Raw genomic sequence first — 23,410 nt, forward strand, 5'->3', positions numbered from 1 at the left:
TAATTGTGTCTTTGCTAAATCATAGAATCATAGAATAGATTGGGTTGGAAAAGACCTCCAAGATCATCAAGTCCAACCCCTGATCCAACTCCAATTACTATATCATGGCACTAAGGGCCACGTCCAATCTCTTTTTAAAAACCTCCAGGGATGGTGAATCCACCACCTCTCTGGGCAGGCCGTTCCAGTGCCTGATTACCCTCTCTGTAAAGAATTTCTTCCTAACATCTAACCTAAACCTCCCCTGGCAGAGCTTGAGCCCATGCCCCCTTGTCCTATTGTTGGTTGCCTGGGAGAAGAGATCAACCCCCACCTGGCTATAACCTCCCTTCAGGTAGTTGAAGAGAGTGATGAGGTCACCTCTAAGCCTTCTCTTCTCCAGACTAAACAACCCCAACTCCCTCAGCCTCTCCTCACAGGACTTGTGCTCAAGTCCCTTCACCAGCCTCGTTGCTCTTCTCTGGACCCGAATACACACACATGCATGTTTTGAGTGCAAGATAGAAATATGTACCAGAAAACTTACTGAAAAGCAGATTCTTAGATTCCAGGGTGCTAAGTAGCTTAATTAAATCAATATGAAAGCTCAATAAAATAAGCAATATTGGATTTTTTTTCAGGATTCTGAAAGTCTAGATCTGCTATTCCAAGCAGCAATGGATCTTAGCACAAGTACCAAACCATACGATTGTGTCACTGCTTCGTATTTGTTGAACTTCTTGGTTCATCATAAAGGATTACAGCAGTTTTGTTTAGGGAAATGGGTTGAGCATAATCCCCAGATGGAGGAAAACACATCAGTAAGTACAGTGGAGAAGAACACTTTAGCAGGTAAGCTTTTGAGGAAATGAACCCTAATGTTTTTATATACCTATTTGAAACCTTACTGCCATTCCCTAAGGCTTTTGGTGGGAGGCATAATGAGTAAGAGAGGCCTATTTCTAATAGGATTTTAAGTATATTTTGTTTTGCTGTTAAGAAGCCAGGTGCCTTAGTAAGATCTTAAATCTAGTCCTGTTCATGTTAAGGCTATCAAATGTTCTTAGAAGGTGGCTTTTTTTTAACTATTTTGATCAGAGGAAAAGTGACATTGAGGCCCTGGTAACCAGCCTGATGAAACTGTGCATGTAAAGTGCAGGAGAGGAACCGCTGCTTCCTCTGAGAACTTGCTCACCCAGAGTGAAGGCAGCTGTAGTTGGTCTGTGTCATGTTCCAGTACCTGATGTTTGCAATGCTGATCCCTGGAGCTCTGTTGACTTGGAGCCATTTTTCTGAGTGGTTTACGGTCCTGTACATACATTTCTGTAGTAATTAGGCTTTGTTCACATGTGGAATATTTTTCTTTGGTTTAGTGACTCTGGGTGAAAGCTGAGAGGGCTCTACTACTAGAGTAGTTCTGGCAGATTTGGCAAATTTGTTAAACGGACCTTCTCCACCTTTTGTAATTAGCAGTAAAACTAAAATCTTTAAATTCATTATTTCTAATAAAGCATTGGATATAATTTTTAGTAAACTCAACTATTGTAAGACTGTTTTGTGCCATTATTGGCTTCTCTACTGATGCCTATTAAAACTTTCTTCAGAATCAGTGAAATCATGATTTTGAGATGTGCCTGTGGTTGCCATAAAATAAGAATGGGCAGCCTCATGTCTCCTTGTCATACACAATCTCCTGTAGTTAGTTATCTGTAATGTTGTCATTTGAGTCTGTATTTAATTCTGATTCTGACATTAATTACATTCTGTAATTAATTCTGATTCTGACATTTCAAGGGTACATGAATATATAATATTGATATAAATAAAATAGACATTTTATTTGATGATATAAATAAAATAGACACATGTACCCTTGAAAATTGGTCAGGTTCTTTAGTGGCTAATGGAAGATTCAAATATTTAACAGTAAGCTTCCAATCTTTAATATTCTGCTGAACTGTCTGTTGTATTAACCTGGCCCTAATGAAGTCTGACTCTCAGTATTTGTTAGATAACTTCTTTTGACTTCGGTATGAGCTGTGGGATTGTCCCTGAATATAGGATCTGGGCTGTGCTTTTCACAGCTGCTGTTTGATTCAGATAGAATAAATTGACTATCCCAAATACTGCTGGAGTTTAGCTAACTGAAAATCTACAATAACTTTCATTTAAATTACAAAAGAGTGAAAAGTGTAAACAAGGAAATTGCTATGCATTTTCCACTGAATTGTTATGTAAACAGGCTTTATTCCTGTTTCTTTAAAGCAGATTTGTTACTTAGAAAATACAATATATGTATGTATGTATAATGCAGATTTGTACCTTTAAAAATTTTAGTTATCAAGCTTTTGTTGATGAATGTTGAAGAAGAAATACATCAAGCGAAGAAGTCTCTGCTTCAAGCAGCAGCATCATTCCCAATGTATGGGAGAGTGCATTGTATAACTGGGGCTTTGCAGCAATTGCCTTTTAAGTAAGTAAAACATACTGCTAAATAGTAAGTCATAACTCTCTATTTAAGCACAGTGGAAGAGCTGCTCAGAACATAAAAGCGGTATTTGTATCAAAATACGGTACCTGTGGCTTTCAGTGGCTGCTGCACTGTTTAGCTAGCTGTTGGGTACTTCCTGTGTATGTGTTAAACTCAGTCTTGGGACTTTTCAAACTGTACCCTATTTATAATTCTCATAAATACTGTTGTGGAAGTGTTTGTCTTTTCTGTTGTTTCTTTTAAATATAAAATTATTTTTAATCCATGTTATGTTGGTGTGGTTTTGTTTTGTTTTGTTTTTTCTTAAGTAACTTGACATGCGTAGCTGAATGGAAGGAACTGGTGGCCAGGCTCATTCTGATGTCATACAGACTCTCTGCTGTAGTATCACCAGTAGTGCAGAGCTCGTCACCAGAGGGTCTTATTCCAATGGATAGTGATTCAGGTAAACAAACAAAAACCCAAAAGAATTCTGTTAAAATCTGAATCTCTTGAAGTTCTTTTTGTTTTACAGCAATCCAGAACTAGAGCTAGAGTACCCCACCATTTCAGTTTCTCATTTTCTGTCATAATCTTAAGCCACTCTCTTAATTTTGATATTGTCTTGACTTCTGCACTAAAAAAAGAAACATATTTGCAGATTGTGTTGTTGCATATGTTTCAAAACAGATGACTGTAAAGTCCAGTTTTCTTTCTTCCTCAGTCCTTGTAATTGCTATAGTTTTATATTTGTTTTTTAGTGCTAATAGCTTTCTTCTGTACTTACATACCCAAAATGAATTACATTTGTATAAAGAACTAAAAGTAAAAATCAAAACTGTCTTAAATATCCCTCTTGTTTAATGTGTAGAAAGTGCAGGTCGTCTGCAGATGATTCTGCATGAGATACAACCACAGGACACAAATGATTATTTTATGCAAGCAAAAATTTTGAAAGAGAACTGCAAAGTAGAGTCTGAAAAGCTGGCTGACCACAGGCCAATGGAAAATATTTGCACAGAAATGAGAGGTAAATCCAATGCTGTATTAGTAATTAAATCAAGATATTCTTTATAGAGCAGACATTTCAAGTGGGAGATCAAAATTGGAAGTTACTTGCTGTGTATAATGTTTCAGTTCTTCAATAAATCTGTCAGAAGCTAGTTATTCATGGGCATGGTTTTAAAGGCTAATTCACTGTGTTTCTGGAAGACTGTCGTTAATCTGTCTTAGAGCACAAGTGAAAATGACTTGTTTTGGTATTGGCCTAGACTCTGTTGCCTTAACTGTGCTGGCCAGGTAATCTTTAACACCTTTCTGTCAAGCAGTGCTTTTAATGCGTTTCTTGTTGAAAGGTGTTAGTGTGATTTCCCTCTCCAGTGTACACAAGACTAGTGGGGAATATGTTCGTGCAATAAAACTTGTTGCATGAAATTATATAAGCAGAAGCTTCAGTCTGAAAGATTCCAGTGGTAAAATGTTAGATTGTATTTGTCTACTTTAATGAATAGCAACTATGAAATTGAGCCTTACAGTGATAAAGAACTTGTAAACTTTGGTGTATTTAGTGTATGCCAGCATAAATTTATGGAATATCTGTACATTTTAAAATTTAGTAGTTTATGCAAGCGTTTTAAGTCTTAAATATTTGAACTTTCTCTCCTCGCATATTTTTTTCCTATGTTTAAAATAGTTTTGGTTGGGCCATATGTTTTGTTTCATGATTTGTAAATATGTTCAAGTGGCACAGTGGGCCACCAGATGGAGATGTTGCATTAAAAACGTCATGCCTTTCCCAGGACTTCTCCTGTGGGGACATCTGGGTTAAAAACCAAGTAACATAGAGGCAGTGATTGGTTGATGATTGCTGTGGAGTTTGTTGCAGACTGGCTCCAAAGTTGTAGGTGTTTGTGTAGTTCAGGGTGCAGGTGAATACGAATTGTGATTAAAAAACCTTTACTCTTTAAAATAGCAGTTTCCTGGTGAAATGGTATACTGCTGCCTTTTCCAAGCAGAATAAAGTACAATGAGTGTTCAGGAGTGGAAGCAATTGGGGTCAGCAGAACTGAATTACCTTTTGGGTTAACAAGTTTAGAAATTATTTTTTTTGTGGCTAAGTAAGTAGATGAGGCTAAATGAAGTTTAAATTAGAAGTCTGTTTCTCAGAGCCTTGAGTTACACTATTGCATTTGTTGATTTTTGTTTTTAAGGTAAAGAAAGGCAAACATGTGATGTCACAGCCCAAATGGTTCTTGTATGTTGCTGGAGAAGCATGAAGGAAGTATCTCTGCTCTTAGGGACACTGTGTAAACTTTTGCCTTCACAGCCTGCATCTGAATCTTCAGATGGGCTGATTACAGTAGAACAGGTAGGGAAGTACTTTTTATTAAAAAATCTTTGCTTTCTGGGGAGGGAAGGAGGGAAGGCAGTTTTCTGAAAACTTTTTCTTAAATCTACATTCTGTATGGGAAAAGTATTTTTATTTCCACGTTCTTCTCATAGTTTTCTTGTTTTATTATACTTGGTCAACAGTCTATTTTTTGACAAAGTAGTATTCAGAAAGCAAAACCATAGTAGTTACAGATACATGAAGAAAAATCTAAACATAGCTAAAAAACTCAACACCAATTCTGATTGCATTGGGTTATTTATAGGATGTATGCTGTGTTCAGGGATACCAGTGCCTATATGTGTGTGTGTATATATATATATATATCTGTGTGTGTGTATATATATATGTATATATATTTGTATATATTAGGCATTAATAGAGTTGCTAAAAATCTAAACTGACTTCATATTCAAAGTGTCTTTTCTTTCATTTTGAACTGTAGATGTTGGGATTTTGCTGAAATTCATAATCAATAATTTAAATGAACTTCATAATCAATAATTGTGAAAGTCAAACAGGCAGACTAGTCATAGGCTTGTCCTATGTAGGAGATTGAATTATGAATAATTTGTATGTAATGTGACTCTTTTTACTCCAATTTTTTTGATTTAGGAGATCAGAAATGTTAATATGCCATCTGGGTCTCCAGCAGAATGTTGAGTGCAGTGTTTACAAGAAATCAGATTACCACAGGCATTTATTTGGGAAATATTTTCTGTTTATTAAATTTCTGTTTTTAATTGATGACCTTTTCATTTCCATATGGTTTCAAGAAAACCAGTCTCTACATGGAAGATTGAAATATGCAAGACATACTATTTTTTAACCTCTCTTTCCAACAGAACAGTATTTATTTAGTTTTTTCTTAGGTGTTAGAACTTTCTGTCATAAAATATATAATAATATAATGTACTGCAGATCTTATTTCTTATGTTATCTAATGTTGTGATGCCATGGAAATAACATTAGTATCTTTATTCTTGCATCGTCTCTAGCCATCGCTTTTTCATCTGGTTAACAGCTGTGCTTGTATTGGTGCAGAGGTCTGGAGGGTAGATGAGAGAACAGATATGCATTTCCACTATTATGTTCCTTCATCTGCTCCAAGTCAAAAAGGAACTGGCATTTTTAGCATGAGTCAGCTCTAACTGCCATTTCCATCTTTATTTAGAAAGCAGACATTTGTAGCTACCCTTTCAGAAATGCTGTGTTATTAAGCAACGTGTCTTCTTTTCCTATAGATGCCTTGTTAGATTCTGGGTACTTCTGGGATCTTCCTGTAAAATAGAATGTCTGCGTTTTAATCTGAAGAATTGAAGTCAGTTTTAAATCTTGATCTATCCTCAGGCTTGTAAGGAAATACACAAGGAAATACAATTTTGCTGAATGTTTAACAAATATTATAGGAAAAAGCTGGGCATTTTCTCTGCAGTTTTTGTAAATGTCATTACCCTACTGTACCTAAAAAAGAAAAAGAGGGGATTTCATCATGGATATTTAGAAATGTCAGTAGCAGAACTGCTGTGGCTTCAGACTTTTATTAAACACTCTTCAGTACTGAGAAATAAGAAAATTGGATTTTGGTATCGTATGCATGTAGAGCTTTCCTTTAAAGTTGTTCATCTTTTTCTTTATTCTGTAAGTAATGTCATCTTATGGCCAGGAAAATAAGATGTGGAGGCACGAAAGTACCAACCTTTTCTCAGAATACTTTCAGAACCTCTTGTACAGAATTTATATCTTGGATACTGAGATTCTTGGTCTCAGCAGCAAGCATGGCCCTGTGAATGTTTGATTGTTGCATTAGTAAGACTAACCTGTTGTACTCTTGGTTTTTGACCAAGATGATAAAATGTATTTAAGATACTAGCTCCCCACTCCACACGTGAATATTTTAACTTGAACCAGGGTGTTATTTCCTGTGCAAGCAGACTTGGTAGGGTCACCTTTTCTTACAGTGGCTATGGATCTTCGTAATGTTGTAGAGAACGTGAATTCCTTGACTTGTTCTCCATCCCGACATATGAAGTACTGGTTTTATGACACAGGGAAGCTGGATGCTCATGGATGGCATGATGCTATTGGATAAGAATCAGTATTTATGCACTTGCCTCAGGATCAGTCCTGTGTCATTTGCAATAACTGAGTTATGACAGTGGTTTTCCTTCAAACTCTAGCCTATGAGTGGAAGTGATATGTCAGAATTCAGTTTGAAGCAAGCTTATTGTCAATGTGGCTGTTGGAAAAAGCTCAGAAAGAAAAATAGAGTTGAAAGTTACGTGAAAAAGAAAAATCCATATGAATTATTCTAAAAACACAAGGGTGGTAGTGGAACAGGACAGTAATGGGATTTGCATATGTTTGGTTTTGTTTACACACCTGGAGAGTTGGTCTGTCTGTGGGTCACTTCCTTCTGAAAAAAGGGCATTTCCTCCTGCTTTTGGGCTAGAAAGCTGAAACCCTTGTAGGTACATAAGCTAGCTTAAAATCCACTCAGAAATAACTGTTTGAGCTCAAGTATCTCCAATTATATTGTTTGCTTCATATTAGGTGGGTTTAGCTGCAGGAAGTAATAAGTAGACTTACTTATTCCATTCCTCCCCCCCCGTTATTGCAATCTCATTGCTTAGGTAATATGAATTACTTAACAGTGGAGTGGAAAACTATATGTAGCTAGATAAGACATTAACTGACATCTTCATTACTTGTCAGACTGTTGAAGTTTGTTATTTTATAAATAACAGAATAAGGAGAATTTTATAAGAACATGATTTAATGCTTCATTTTATATAACAGCTTTGAAGAACTTCTTGCTGAAGAACTCAAGTATTCTTGAAGAAAATTTTGCATAATAGAATGAAGTACCTACTGTGTGTTTAAGCAAAAGATGCTGGAAGTTTCCTTTAGACCTTGAAAGTTGTTGAGAGTTAGAAAAAGAATAAAAAGCATCTCTGCTTGTAGAATGAGATTGTGTAGAATTGTAAGCTTCCAAACAGCTTTAAAAACTTGGTATCCTGGTAGAGCTCTAGAAAGGAACTATCTGAAAGCTTAGTTACAGCATTTAGCTTTTCCAGACTTTTAAATGCAGCTCTCAATACTACATATGTACAATATCTCTTTTATTTTAAAATTGTTTTTGGTACTCAAAGGCAATTAGGCAGAATCCTATAACCTTAAAAATAGCTAAGGTAGATTTGTTAGTACTCAAAGGCAATTAGGCAGAATAACCTTAAAAATAGCTAATACCTTAATAACCTTAAAAATAGCTAAGGTAGATTTGTTTCCATTTGGTACAGTATTTGAAGTTTGAATTTCTTACCTTTTTTCAGATATCTTTTGTAAATGTTTGTTTCTGCTGTTATGATGTAGTAGATACTTTCTTTGGGATTTTAGCAGAGTGAAGGCAAGCCAGAACGATTCTAAGTTGGTTTCCTCTGAAAATCAGAGTTGTCCCAATCTTTTCTTAAAATCTGTGTTCCTCTTGGAGAAATAGCTACTTTTATGTTCTTTTTTTTGTCCTTTTTTGAAGGACATGGCACTATCTCTTCAACTTGCAAAATTAGTATAATATTTGTTAGCCTTAAAGTAAATGCTTTTTTATGATAGGACTTACAGTTGCTTTTTGCTTTTGCCAGTGGCCTTTTCAACCAGGGGAGGGATTTCTGCTTTTAATTGCAGAAGTATCTTGCATATATAAATGGTCATAATTTCAAATAGCTTTTTTTTTCTTTTTTAGGTGAAAAATATTGGAGACTACTTTAAACATCATCTGCTGCAGTCGAGGCACAGGGGTGCATTTGAATTGGCATACGCTGGCTTTGTACAACTTACAGAAATGCTTTCCAGGTAGAAGATGGGCAACTTACTATGTACTTAATATCATAATTTTACCAAACTGTGGCATCAATCCTGAAACTGACAGAAACAGTACAAGCAGATCCTGGATTTCATGTGGATTTTATTAGAGTTTGCTGTAGGCATGATTATGACATTAGTTACATGACGTCTGTGACTTTGGACTGCATTGCTTACGGTTAGAGATGGTGCTTAGGCAGTGAAAGACGATACAGACATTTAATGCTTGCTGCATTTTTCTTCATTTCTGGTGTGTGAGTTTACTGAACAGCTCTCAAAAGCTCTTGGGAAAAGCAGGAGTGTGGAATTCTCTTCCTCTGCCTCCCCTTCACTGGCCCTTTACGAAAATGAATGCCAGACTTCTTGTTTTCAGCCAGGATGTTTTCCTGGAAACTTTTATTACTTGTCATTGAGTTGTGTATTCTGACATTTGGAAGCCTACCTGGCAGTGCATCACAAGATGTGATATGCTATTTTTTAAATTTTATTTTTCCTCTTTCCACTTGTAACTTTATACTTTTGTAGAAGAATGAAATGAGCAGAATTGTCCAGAGGTCTGGGCAAGAGTGTTGGACTTTCCATTATATGCTTAGTTACCTATTTCTAGTGTTGGTGATGTTTCTTGGTGATATATACTGATAATATCATACCAAGTTTTTAATAAGTAAAATCAAAATGTCTACTGATTTTATGGGGTTTGGTAGGGGTTTTTTAATGTAGTTTTTTGAAAGACCAGTCAAATTTTCGATTTGAATTACAAGTATTTTCACACCAATGCCAGGTTAAGTAACCAGTGTTTCCTTTTTGCCCCAGGTGGGCCAGTTTGAGGCACTGATCTGTTTCTTGTTTATTTTTGGGGGTGTGAAGGAAGGAAGAGGGGGTAGTTTTGTTTGTTTGTTTTCTTAAAGTAAAAATAAATCTAGTGATGGAAACAGTTTTGGAGATTGTAGTACAGACCAGTGGTCTGACCAGGTTCATTGTGTGTCCTCTCAGACAGTTTTCCCAACAGAACTGAGGGGTTTGTCTCTGGTGCAGGCTGTCGGTGCAGTAGGTGTGTACAGGTGCCAGCACTGCTACAGAAATTGGTAATTGAGACATTATGGCCTTCATTTTGTATGCCAGTGAGATGTTGAGCTTTAAACCACGGTTCTGTCAGTGGTGTAGCTGTAGAAGGTACATTATTTCTTTTATGTGCTAGTAATCTGAGGCATTTTAAATTGGTCTGACTGGAAAGCTCACTCAACCTTATGTTACGCTTTGTTACTTAAAAAGGAAGAAAAACCTGGTATGTGATGCTGTTCTTACTTATCTTTTTGCCTATTTATATACATTTGTGTAAATGTTGTGTTCTTTTTTCTGTACTGTGAAAACTTGTTTCAGGAAGTTTTAAAGTGATGTCTCAGATGATCGCCTGGTGGCACCCTTTGTGCTGGCTTCCTACTGACTTCCCTGCTGGGCTAGATCTTGTCTATTTTCAGTGCTGTGAGTATTGTGAGAGCAGCTCCTACAGTGAGTGAGAAAAAACTTGCTAAGATGAGTGACTAGAAATGTAGTATCATGGACAACAGTTGAGGTGGTCCCACTTAATCTGAGCAGCTTTCTAGAGAAGTGATTATATTGTCACATCAATTAGTGAGCCTAATTTGAATGGGCTACAGAGCAGACATTTTATACTTTTGATTTTTCCAAGTCCTGTACAAGGCATTGTTCTGCTGTCTACTACATCCTTCTGGCTGCTGTTTATAGATAATTCAGCACATTATGCCCCGTTTCATTCAGTCTTCTGAATCAGATGCTGGTAGTTCTACCACCAGCCTTTTTGAGGGGAGAAAGGAGGTGATTCAAACAGGTACAGTCCAGGTAGTCTGATCTCAGTCAATATGCAGGACTATCTAGAACAAACTTTGTAGGAAAGGCAAACTAAAAAAACAGGAAATACTGGAAAACTTACAAAACATGCTGTCAGTTTATAGCAGACTCTCTACATGGCAAATTAGCTGGTTGTTTGGGTTTTTCTTAATTTCAGTTTTTAAATTTCTTTTAAAAGCTAAGGCAAATAGAATAGAGCAAATCTACTCAGACTTCAGAGAAGTTCCTGTTATGTTTGTTCCCTCCTTTTTTCTACCATTGTATTTAATGCAGCACAATCCACTTAAGAGCAGCTTTATATAATATTGTAAAATGAAGCTCAAGAAAACTCTGCTTCTCTGGCAGTTACTAAGCCATTAAGCAGTATGTATGTATCATTAAAATTTTCCTCTTCTGAATTAACAGTTCTCCAAAACAGTTTTTTGATGATGCATACTGCTTAGTATTTTTAAAGTATTTCAAGTGGAGCAAGTATTCCTTTGGGAAAATCCAGTTTACAAGAACCAGAGAGCTACTCTGTGTAAATATATTTGTGTCAGTGAAAGAAGGCATTTGCCAGGAAGTATGGGTCTCAAGGCTAATATTTGTATTTAAAATGAAGGAGAAAGGAGACTGATAGCAGAATAGCCAATGACTCTTTGCCTTTTTACTCCTGGGATACGAGGAGTATCTTGGACTCCTCTCCAAAATGAGTGAGTTAAGTCTCTGGGTGATTGCAGTCACCCTGCAGGTCTATTGGGTGTTTTGGAGTCTTTCCATTTACCCTGCTGCAACTGAGGGGCTCCATTCTGCAAGTACATCCAAACTGGCCTACCTCTCTCCATAGCTGCCAGGCTCACAGACAATTTGAAGCAAGTGTACCAGAATATATTAATTTGCTGCTGCATCCACCAATACCGGAGGAGAAAGCCTTCATCTGGGGCAGCTTATAGTCATGTACAGCTTAAACGTGATACCTTGTTGGACAGAATTGGACTCAAGATGTACAGCAGCATCCTTGATACTTTAATTCATTCTTTCTCTAAGACCCAGTGAAAAATCTGTCACTGAGACAGTGCCAGTCCCTTTCCCATGTTTTTATAAAAGACTCCAATTGAACATAGTCCTTCACTTTTATAGCCAAACATTTTCTTAAAACTGTATGCTGGAATATTTATCATCTGAGCTTGTTTTTAGCTATATGACTCTTAAATATGATTCTTTATAAGAACTAAGAGTAGACTTCTTTCTGGACAGAGCAATGGTATTCAGACCTGTCTGAGTTAGTGGTGGAAGAAAAATCTTTCCTCCATGGAGATATCTAATGAACCTGATGAAATTTGATCTCTGTCTTGACATTTGGATGTAAATTGCTGAGTCTGCTCTAAGTATGCAAGTTACCATTCTTCCTTTTCCCTGTTCATATTCTGTCTGGGGGTGTAACGCTCCCTTTGTCGTGCCTGCTTAATAATGTCTGCAGCTGCAGCTTCAGAAAACCATACAGTTACACAACAAGCAACGTTCATGTCAATGGAATAAGCAATTTTGTTTTAAAATATTTTCCTGTCATGGGCCCTGAGAAATTACAACTGCTCATTTGGTTTGATAATTTGGTGGTAAGGGAAAGTACCTGGAAGCCTCTGGGCTTCTCTTTTAAACTTGAATCTCTTGTAATCCTTATAAATACTCAGACAATGTCTCTGTTCCAAATGGTGCTTTGCCTGCTTTGCTTTTATTTTATTTAGTGAAACTCTTTTGAGAGGTCAAGTAGAATGTAAAGATTTCTGGAAATCTCAAAAGGCATGATGTTGCATAGCTGTGGCTGTAGTGCTTCGCTTCAGTAAAGTCACAGAATGCAAGAGAAAGGTCTGGGAAGAGTTCCGTCATACAGTGCAATGTGTTTATTTAGGAGCAGTGTATTTTGAACATTTAAAAATGTTTAAATTGGAGCTCAAATTAAACTCAGTGAACACAGTTTTATATATCTGGAACAAGTTAGGACCATATAATACATTTTTCTGGAAAACTATAATGATAAAGAAAAACTCTGCTTTGATTTTACAAATGTTTAATCCAGTATCAGTGGAAATTATACATCTGTACCTAGTCAGTGTCTGATCTTCTGTAATATTTCTGTTGGGGAACTGGGAGTGGACTCTTCTAGTCCTTTGCAGTAAACTCTGCTTTTGACTCATTTTGTTGCTCTGAAGTGACCGTAACTCTGCCTTCTGATGCCCCTCTGGTCTGCTAGGAAGACTTCTTGTAAAATCTAGAAATCATTGATAGACTTTCTGGTGAAATGTACTAAAATTGTCACTGACTTCTCAGCAAAAGTGTAATCACAGATGTGAAGTCTAAAATGGAGAAGAATAAACCAGGGGGGAAAAAACTGTTTTTATGTATTAGATGCTTGTAAGGTTGGGAAGTACACCATATAATGAAGTACAAGGTACAATGCTAAGGCACTGCTCAGTTCGAAGACGTGTTCATTTTTAACTCTGTTCAAATTTCTCACCCCTGCTTTTGCTGCTTGGTGAAAGACAGAGAGAGCGGTAATGATAATGTCTCTCTGAAATTTTGAGGCTGCCCAAGGTTCTCTCTGCTCTGCTTTACTGCTAGAGAAACCTCAAAACAGCACCTTTCTCAATGCACCGATATAATTCAGAAAGTTTTGCTTCATTTAGAGCAGATGCTATGAAAAGGAGGATGCAAGTGGAATGACTTTGAAGTTTCGGAGGAGTTGTTCTTAAAAGTAGACATTTTCTAGGGTGACTTATACCTTGAATAGTAATGTGTTTTTGAGGCTACATTTGTGTCTCCTTATTTGTCTGAGAAGTGCCAGGGGCAGTATGGACACTAGCTTTATAAAGAATAGGAATCACGTTATGTATGTGAAGAGGGATAATCATGGAATTGTTTTGGTTGGAAAAGACCTTTAAGATAATTGAGTCCAACTGTAGACCTAACACTCTGAGTCTGCCACTAAGCCATGTCCCTAAGTACCACATCTATATGTCTTTTAAATACCTCCAGGGATGGTGACTCCACCACTTCCCTGGGCAGCCTGTTCTAATACTTGACAACCCTTTCAGTGAAGAAGTTTTCCCTAATTCCAATCTAAACCTCCCCTGGCACAACTTGAGGCCTTTTCCTCTTGTCCTATCACTTGTTACCTCGGTGAAGAGGCTGACACCCACCTCACTACAACCTCTTTGTATTGGTAGAGAGTTAGAAGATCTCCCCTCAGCCTCCTTTTCTCCAGACTAAACAGCCCCAATTACTTCAGCTGCTCCTCCTAAGACTGGTGCTCTGGACCCTTTGTCAGCTTTGTTGCCCTTCTCTGGACATGATCTGGCACCTCAGTGTCTTGTAGTGAGGGGCCCAAAACTGAACAAAGTATTCGAGGTGGGACCTCACCAGCGCCAAGTACAGGGGAACAATCACTTCCCTGGTCCTGCTGGCCACACTGTTTCTGATACAGGCCAGGATGCTATTGGCCTTCTTGGCCACCTGAGCACACTGCTGGCTTATATTTGTCTGGCTGTTGACCAGTACCCCCAGGTCCTTTTCTGCTGGGTGATTAGGCTGGGAGGAGAAAGCTTACAAAGACATCTAATGACAAATAAATTGTGTGGAACTGGAGTGGTACCTTTTCAACTGTAAGTACATTTTTCTTTGTAAGTAATACATCTGCTATGGAAAAATTCCCCCTCTGTAGAGCCTTCCTATCCTCAAGCAGACCAACACTGCCACCCAGCTTGATGTTGTCTGCAGACTTACTGAGGGTGCACTTGATCTCCTTATCCAGATCGTTGATAAAGACATTAAACAGAGCTGGCCCCAGTACTGAGCCCTGGGGAACACCACTTGTGATTGATCACCACCTGGATTTAGCTCCATTCACCACAACTCTCTGGGCCCGACCATCCAGCCAGTGTTTTACCCAGCAAAGAGTACACCATCCAAGCCAGGAGCAGCCAGTTTCTCCAGGAGAATGCTGTAGGAAATTATGTCAAAGGCTTTACTAACGTCCATATAGACAACACCACAGCTTTTGCCTCACCTGCCGAGCAGATCAGCTTGTCATAGAAGGAGATCAGGTTAGTCAAGCAGGAGCTGCCTTTCCTAAACCCATGCTGGCTGGGCCTGATCATCTGGTTGCCCTGCACATGCCGGGTGATGGCACTCAAGATGATCTACTCCATAACCTTCCCCGGCACCAAGGTCAAACTGACAGACCTAATACTACAGCTCTATTGAGAGAATAAAAATGGTGAAAGAAATCCCTTTTTCCCCAGATAGGGACTGATTATAGTGATTGGAAGTCCTGAATTCTGGTTCTATCCAAGTAGAAAATGCTTCTGTTCATGTGAAGTTTATGCCACAAGCCACTAAAGTCCAGGAAGGCCAAATCCAAGATCAGCCCTTTGTTTTTAACACACTATTAATTTTGGATAGGAGACAATGCAGCCATATGAATTAGGGAGAGGGGTTCAGCTTTAGCTTTGGAATCCCAGGCTTTCTGTACTCATTGATACCGACCACAGAAAGGGTTTTGGGCATGTATGGAATTGTTAGAACCAGCAGACAGACAGACAGACAGAAATTTATGGAAAATCAGTTACTGCACTGCCTCTGAAGTAATTTGTGTATCAAGTTACTGTGTTATATTTTAATTATCAACAATATTTGTTTGATCTGGTAAAAATAATTGCTATTTCATTCTGGAAAATGACATTTGAGCTTGAGACCACCATTTTTACATTGTAAAGCTCCATTATTGTTAACATTCGGGGCCACCTGCTTCTTGAGACAATATTCTTCTTGCCAGACCATAAGGAGATAGAGCTGCCAAATTTAAGGGAGTAGTCATCTCCATTGCAAAGTCAATAGTCTCTAATATTTCTAACTTTAAAGCAATAACTCTTTCACCTTTCTTTTTTTTTTAAAAAAAAAAAGTGCCTTGGTGGGTGACTGAACAAGGTAGAATTACTTGTGGCAAGATCAAAGCAATACAGTTTTAAGGGAGTCTGAAGTTAGTTGGATTTCAGTATATTTTTTGTCTTTTTACTGCTACTGAAAGGGGAAAACCCCCTCAGTTTACTTAAGAATAAAATATTCAGTATGCTACATAGCAAATTTTAAATATTTCCTTAATGCTTTACTTTGTGTCCTTCTGCACCACAGCAGATGTGAATATGTCTCGTGGGATGTTTGTTTTAATGCTAAGATAACATACTGAGGACAGATAAGCACTGTTCTTTGCATGACTAAACTAAGACGTTTAAGTTCTGCTTAGCGAGGGAGGTAAGACCAGCTGCAGACGCGATCAGAAGTAGTAGCTTTTGCAGAACGTGTTGATGTGGATGAAGAGAACTGTGAAGTAGAGTCTAGCTGCAGAGACCCATGGATGAGATCCATGAGAAGTTTTGCATGGTCTCAACCCTAGAATTGCATCCTCTTTGTGTACCCAAAAGCGAGCAAAAGAACACGGCCTGAACATAAGCAGGGGAAGCTAATTATCAGCAGTAGAAAAGGCAAAAAAAGAGTGCTTACCGTTAGTTTCCAGATTAATTTGATTGCTTCTGTCACAGGCTTGAGGTAGGATGTGCCCTTCTTTTCTGCTGTGGTATGAGGTGACATAACCCTTGTGTAGCCATGTTTCTCGTGTGTTCTGGACTGACGATTTGCATGCTGGCCACTGTTTTGAAGAGGTTCTGCCCTTAAAAAATGGGGAGGAGGCCTGGCAGCAGCATAGGAAACCTGTGGTGGAAACCCTAAGGGGATTACTGAAGAGTAAGAAGTCTGCTGTGTCTGCTGCTGATCCATCTGGCACTTCCTGTGACCTCTGTTTTCTGCATTACTAATTTTCTGTTTATTTTGTAAAAGAAGGAAAGGAGGGTTTCACTACAGATTAAAGCCTTATTTGTTGTTCAGTATCAGGTTTTTAGCCTACCTAAATTCTTGCTTTAATAAGAGGGAGGGGTAAAGAAGGAGAGAGTAGATGTAGATCTTCCATTAGATTTTGGTTTTCACATCAGTACCTGCTGTCTTTTAGCTTTTCTTTAAAATTCTTTATTTCATTTACCTAGGTAGAAAACTAGATTGTAGACTGCAAGGTCTCAGTACTTAATAATGAATTTAATTATAGTTTATATTTTTAGGTAAGACAAGCCCTGCATGGTTGAGATAATTGCAACTGTATTGCCCACAGTGATTAATTCTTTCTTCTGCTCTGAACCACGTGTCAGACCAGTGTGACAGGTTTTAATAACAATGTCCCGTTAATAGAAATCTTTGTAACAGTGAATGATCCTTTTGGAACACTGGCATAAGATTAATGAGCTGGTCTTGCACACTGACTATGTTTTATTTTATTGAACTGATCAGTACCAGCAATTGAAGTAGACTTGAGTTCTCCTTGTCCTTGGAAGTCCTTCGCTTTCAGGCAATGCTGAGTTTTATAATTGCAGAGGAGGAGAATTTGATGATAGGAGAACAGATTAGGTGCTGTACCAAAAGTTGGACTGATGTATTTTAAAAAGAGCAATATGTCTTGTTTTTAATTCCTTCTACTGCTCTGAGGGTTTGCAGGGGTATTTACATAATATGTGCTTACTGTGGGGGGCTTCAGTTTTGTATGGTTATACACATAATTGTGTATGTTGGTTAATGTAAGGGTCATGCATCTGCTACTGTGTGACAGCAAAGATGGATTTGTGAAGTGTCACTTTCTACACGGTGACTGATGTGCATATGTCTTTGTTTTCTTCTGCAGAACAGGGTAATAGTTCTTGGCAGAAGAGCACAGTTGCAGCGCTGAAGCACAGAATCCTGTTTTCTGTTCATTGAAATGTCTTTTCCTAGTGGCACTTAATAAGTATGCTTAGTATAATTTGTACCAATATTGAAAGAATGTAGAATTCCTTCTTTAATTTCTGTCTTATTTCTTAAAAAAGTCTGTGTGTGTGCTTGGAGATGCTCATATATGCTAAGAGATATTTCCTAAGGTCACTAAATGTTTTCTTTAACTCTGTCCTAGTTCTTACTCACTTGTTTCATGTTTCTTACATATTTGTTTCACGTAGATGTAACAGTGAGAGTCTGTGCAAGATGCCAGAGCAGTGGCTAAGCCGTGTGTTAGAAGAAATCAAATCTTGTGATCCTTCGTCTACACTTTGTGCAACCAGACGTAGCGCGGGAATTCCATTCTACATACAGGTACCAACTAATGTTATTACCTCTGACTTTTTTTTTTTTCTTTTTAAATGTCCTTTCTGATGAATACACTTACATATTTATTCATTTTTCTTACTTTTTTCATACACTTTGATTGTCTTTGTGCAACCAAGAAGCCGCATGTAATTAAACCATGTTTGGTGCTGTTTGGTGCTGCATTTCTACTGACTCTTGAGATTTTTGGCTTGGGGTAGATTCGAATAGCATTTCCAAAGACTGAGCTTAGGCTTTGTGTGGCCACTGTAATAATCCTGGCAAATTCAGAGCTTAATTCACAGATGAAGAAAGGGGCTATTAACCATGTAACTCTGTGCTTCTTCCATACGAAGTAGGAGGGTGATAAAATATGAACAGACCATTATAGAATTGTGAAATGGTGGTCTAGAAAATACTACAAAGAACTTGGGAAGTCTACTCAGCAGTAATAAAGCAAGATCGAGTAATAGTCGCACTGAGTGGTGTGGACTGACAGCCTTGAGTGCAATGAGTGCAGTTAATAAGTTACTGAAGACTTACATCTGTGAGCATGGGGCCATGCTCCTGCAGTCTTCTTGCTCCCTGTGTTACCTTCAGCTCCACACATCTGGCTTCTGCCAAGTTCAGAACTGATGGCTGATCAGCTGGCTGGCAGTGTTTTGTCTCTGCTTAAAGTACCACCTGCTACTGAGTGCCTTGCAGTAGTATACAGCATCTCATCTGCATTCTTCTGGGGTCAGTCACTACAGAATTGGTCCTGCAGGTTACACTTAATCTGTTTCCAATCCTTTGCTCCTTAAAGCAGCCATGATTGTTTTCCCCTAAATTAACCTCCATCATTTTCATTTTCAACCAGTTTTCTAAGACAGGAGTCCAAGATTAACTACACAATTTGTAACTTTCTCCACTTGCTGAAGTATAGTCTCAGGCACGTTCCAAGAATCTGAGGGACTGCTGGGAGCAAGCTCTCCCTGCCAGAATAATTCATCTTGCTTGTTTTCCACTCTGAGTTTGCCCTGAGAAAGTTGAGGCAGCCTGCTTCTGTCTGACCTCTCTTGTGTCAGTCACTGCCTGCTGCTGGCTTCGCTAGATGTGTGTGTCTTAGGCAGCAGAGATCAGAAGTAGGGCATAGGCTTTAGTGACTTTTTTCCTTTTCCATCTCAGCAGTTAAAGATCTTTCCCTTTTGTATCCATAAGTTGTCTGCAAAATGAATTTGGTGATTTCATGTCTTCTGGTTTCCCCATTCACATCACAGAGTTAGAATCCAGTGGGTATTAGCTAGTGTTAATCCTGAGAGTGCGAAAAAACAACCGTGTTTGAATGAGTTTTTCATGTAAAAAGTTACACTGTCTAACACAAGGACTAGGCAGACACAGCAGTATCCCATTGCAGAAAGTGTGAGTCCCTGTGACAAAGCTTGCTCTGTGCCATAGCTGCTTGGATAAACAGGTCAGATGCTTCTATTTTGTCGGCTCTGGAAGAGTGCAAAGTTAGTCTGGTCAATTAATGAGAAGATTTGAAATGAATATTTGGGTTAGTCTGAAATAATCTATTTTCAAATTGTAATTTTATTGTAAAGAGAGGTGATAGTTTTCTTTGGCAGTAGTTGTGAATGTGCCCATAGCACTCAGTAGAATGAATTAAGCCTTAAATAGCATGTTGCATTTAGATAATAAAAATACAAGTTGTAATGCATATCCTAACAGTACTATAATAAGGTTCTTCTATTAATGCATAAAATTGAGACTCTTTGCCATCTGCTTCCTGTGACATTTATTCTTGTTTTACTAAAACACATCTGTTTTAATGATAATATGTAATTTTTAAGGTTATGAGCATTTTAAATGACCTACTTAAAATAGAAATATTATTACCTCATAGTACAAAGGTGCAGCTCCAATTAGTGGGTGAGGAAATTGTAGGAAAATACTAGTTACAGCTTTAACATTTTTAGGGTATGAAATTTTAGTCTTCAATGCATTCTCCCCTACTTTTTCTCCTTTGTTTTCCCTTCCCTCTTTGTTTCTCCTATTGTTAAAGGCACTTATAAACTAACAGTGACTACTTCAGGGTTTCTGCCTAACCTCTCTACTTCATTTGGCTTGCAGTTGATCCATTTGGTCGTTCTTATGTGATGTAAGGTGCTATTGAATGTCTTGTTTGAACTGATGCTGAACAGACTCTGGGCCCCAAAACGCAAATGAATAATCACTTTTATTAGAAATAAGTGATTTATGATTATCCATTTGTACAAAGCTGGACAAATTCAACAAGAGCTACTTGACAGAGAGAGAAAGGCTGTTTTAACTCCAGTCCTGAATTTTTGAGTACTTAATTAGCGTATCCATCTCGGCTGGATGTCCTACCCATTGAACTACTGTTTGGGGATGGATGCATCTCTTCTCTCCCTTTAAAAATGTGCTGCTTATTTTATCCTGTTTTGCAAACCAGGATTTATTCTTTGGCCAGCCTGTGTCATCTTAAATATGTATGTTATTAGACTGAAAAAATATCCATACTAGGAAATCTAAGTATGTATAATATAGCAGATACTTTTGCTGTAATAAATACTATGATTTCTTTGGTGTGTGGTAAATTATTATCTGTTATATAAAAGCAAATTTTCTTAGGCAGATGAATAGTGCATGAGCAAAGTTTTCTTACTGAAACATTGAATGCTAAGAGGCTTTGAGGAAAACTAAGAGTTAAAACTGAAACTTGCTTTTTGCACATTTTTCTTTAGTCCTTAGTATGGTCAGAAGCTAGGCTCTAGTATGGTAAATATAGGAACGTGGAGCAGAACTGGTAGCAAAGAAAAATGGCTAGAAACACCTGATTATTTTTTTTTTAACTTTCTATAGGCTTTGTTAGCTTCAGAACCAAAGAAGAGCAAAACAGATTTGCTGAAAATGACAATGAAAGAATTGATATCTTTGGCTGCACCTCTGAATGAATCATCAAGTGTAATTCCACAGGTAAAATACAGTAAAATACTCTCATCAGAAGGCAGATGTCAAAAAAGTGTTTGCATTACTTCAAACAGTTAAGGAAATCTGTGTGTATTCTTAGTAAAGACATTTTGGTTTTATTATCTGTAGCTAGATTTTAAAATGTGTTTGTGTGTGCAGAGGTTATAAAATTGCTGGAATTTGCAAGTGCATAAAATACTAAAAAGTGGATTTGGTATAATTTCATAGGTTTTTTTCTAGTACAGCAAATACAGTCATATTCATTTTGAATTCAGATTATCAGTGTACTACCTGTAGTATATTTCTAAACAAATCAATGAATAATTTCATTTTTACAAGGAAATTAACAAGCATTTGTTTACATTTAGAGTGAATAAATGAGTTGCATAAATCATATTGTATGCAGTAAAATACTACATGAAAAGTGATTTATGCATACTTAGTAACTTCTGAACTTAAATATATACATTTGTATTGCATAAAAAAATTATTTTAAAGTCAAGATCTTTATCTTCAAAACGTTGTTATCAAATACTTAATCTTTCTGTTTGTAAGTGCAAGCCATAATTTGTTGACAACACATAGAAATGTGTTATAATGGCTCTGCCAGATCTTCTGCTGGTATAAATTTATGTAGCCTTGTCAAAGTCTGTGAAGCTGCACAGATTACCACCTTCCCCTACTGAGAGTAGAGCAGTATCAGAAAATGCTCCATATGGTGAAGCAAGCCTGGCTGTCAGTTTTAGCTTAATATTGTCCTCCTGTGAGTTGTAGTTTATTTTTTCTCACAGTATCTACAGCATGTCAAGAATGTTGGAAAAGATGATTCTAAACTTTGAAAGTTATTTTTACAGCCGTGATAAGCTAAGGAAAAAAGAATTCTGGCCTTCACTTGCAGTGCCTGGACTGTACTTGTTAGAGAAATATATTTTTAAACTGTAATAGTTTTTAACAGTGTTTACTGCTGCACCACTTTAATATTTTTCTTAATAGCAGTGTTCTTGTATTTAATATGGAAATAAAGTGGTGTAAATGTGCATATGGATTCTTGTTTTGCATGTTCACTGCTGTAATTAACATACATTAAATTTAAGATATTTTCCAATGAATATATATTTTTCTTGTATTTCTTCTACCCCCACAGGTTCATGCTTTAAATATCCTTCGGGCACTGTTTAGGGATACACGTTTAGGTGAAAACATCATGCCTTATGTTGCAGATGGAATACAAGCAGCAATTCTAGGTTTTATGTCACCTGTCTGGGCAGTAAGTTAATTCTTAACTTTGCTTAATTTTGCCTGGTTTAACAGGATATAGAGTGGTGCTGTTCAAGTTTAGTCATGTTTATAAATGGCAGCACCATGATTTCTGGAATGTTACATGGTGTAGTATTTTAAGGTACAATAAAGAATAATGTAGACTTGTAAAAAGTCATAGTTTTGGTCATATTTTTGTGTTTTATTTCATTTTTCTGTAATATGAAGTGCTGATACTGACTAAAAGTAGGGACAAAGACTACCTTACAGATAAAAATGTATCTGGCTGTTAAATTTTGAGTCAGTGCACCTAGCTAGTAAGGAGTGTATTTACATTCCTTCTCACTGTCACTTTGCTTTTCAATAAAGGATAGAATACTGTGTGGCATATTAAGATAGATTTCATGATGCACCATGCATAAGGGTGCATGCTTTGAACCTCTAGAAATCTGGATGTATCCCTTATGTTAAAAATGGACATCTCAAAAAAAAATCTGAACTTCCTATTAGTGCCATCTTGATTAAGAGGAGAGATACTCTGAATTAATTGTTTCCATGTGCTGACCTCTGAACAGTGGGCATGCTCTGTCCTTCACTCAGCTCTTCTTTTTGACTGTACATTAGTGGCTGTATTTAAAAAAAATATATATTAGTACATTTCAAAGGGATTTTAAAAACATAGTTCACGTTCTCTTCTTTTTCCTTTAGGTAAGAAATTCATCTACACTTCTTTTTAGTGCTCTGATTACAAGGATTTTTGGGGTTAAAAGAGGGAAAGATGAAAATTCCAAAAAAAATAGGTAAGCTTCACTTGGTACCAATTGTAAGTTTGCAAAACATGACCTTAGCCAACAAAAATTTGAAAATGCTGCTTGCTTTATGGGTATATTTGAATCATGATGTTACAAAAACATCTAGCTTTGCTTAAACTGTAATGCCAAGAAATAAGTGGTAGGGCCAAAAATATCTGCTGTTAAGCACTGATGGTTGATTTGTACTTGCATGCATTTTCACAGAAGAGGCATGTTGCTGAGAGGTTTTGGTACCAGCAGCTCTTCCAAATGCCCAGTCTCCCTTACAGTCACAAAGTAGCCCTATTGCTCTTGACAGCAAAGAAAGGAGGGTGAAGGAGAAGAGGGGTAGTGGTCAGATGTGTGTTCCCTTACCAATAGAGCAGGCCTGGAGGTAATCTCACCCCTCCTAATTTGAGGTTTTTCCCTTTAGCCCTCTTACTCTAGGATACCATATCCTTCTTTCATGTCTCTTTCCTCCAAGCTCCAAAAATTGCAGTTTGTGAAGCTGCTTCTCTTCCAAGGGATTCTGCCCTTGAACTCTAGTCCTGCTTCAGATCCTCTACTATTTCACTTTCTTATGTAAAACGAATTCTCCTCTGACTCTTAAAACTCTGCAGTCTTAGGCATTCC

At 37.4% G+C, this 23,410-nt stretch overlaps 1 protein-coding gene across 1 annotated transcript in view; it reads left to right on the top strand.

Moving 5' to 3' along the window:
* The window catches only part of THADA (THADA armadillo repeat containing), a 135,324-nt gene that overhangs the window by 13,548 nt on the left and 98,366 nt on the right, over positions 1-23,410 (top strand). The window contains exons 16-25 of the mRNA XM_010172532.1: positions 621-831; positions 2,317-2,452; positions 2,779-2,915; positions 3,321-3,479; positions 4,660-4,817; positions 8,578-8,687; positions 17,633-17,765; positions 20,622-20,735; positions 21,874-21,996; positions 22,695-22,786. Of these exons, the coding sequence (XP_010170834.1) occupies positions 621-831; positions 2,317-2,452; positions 2,779-2,915; positions 3,321-3,479; positions 4,660-4,817; positions 8,578-8,687; positions 17,633-17,765; positions 20,622-20,735; positions 21,874-21,996; positions 22,695-22,786 (1,373 nt within the window). The remainder of the gene's footprint in view (positions 1-620; positions 832-2,316; positions 2,453-2,778; positions 2,916-3,320; positions 3,480-4,659; positions 4,818-8,577; positions 8,688-17,632; positions 17,766-20,621; positions 20,736-21,873; positions 21,997-22,694; positions 22,787-23,410) is intronic.

This window comes from Antrostomus carolinensis, unplaced genomic scaffold, assembly GCF_000700745.2.
Source record: "Antrostomus carolinensis isolate BGI_N321 unplaced genomic scaffold, ASM70074v2 scaffold4477, whole genome shotgun sequence".
Lineage (NCBI taxonomy): Eukaryota > Metazoa > Chordata > Aves > Caprimulgiformes > Caprimulgidae > Antrostomus > Antrostomus carolinensis.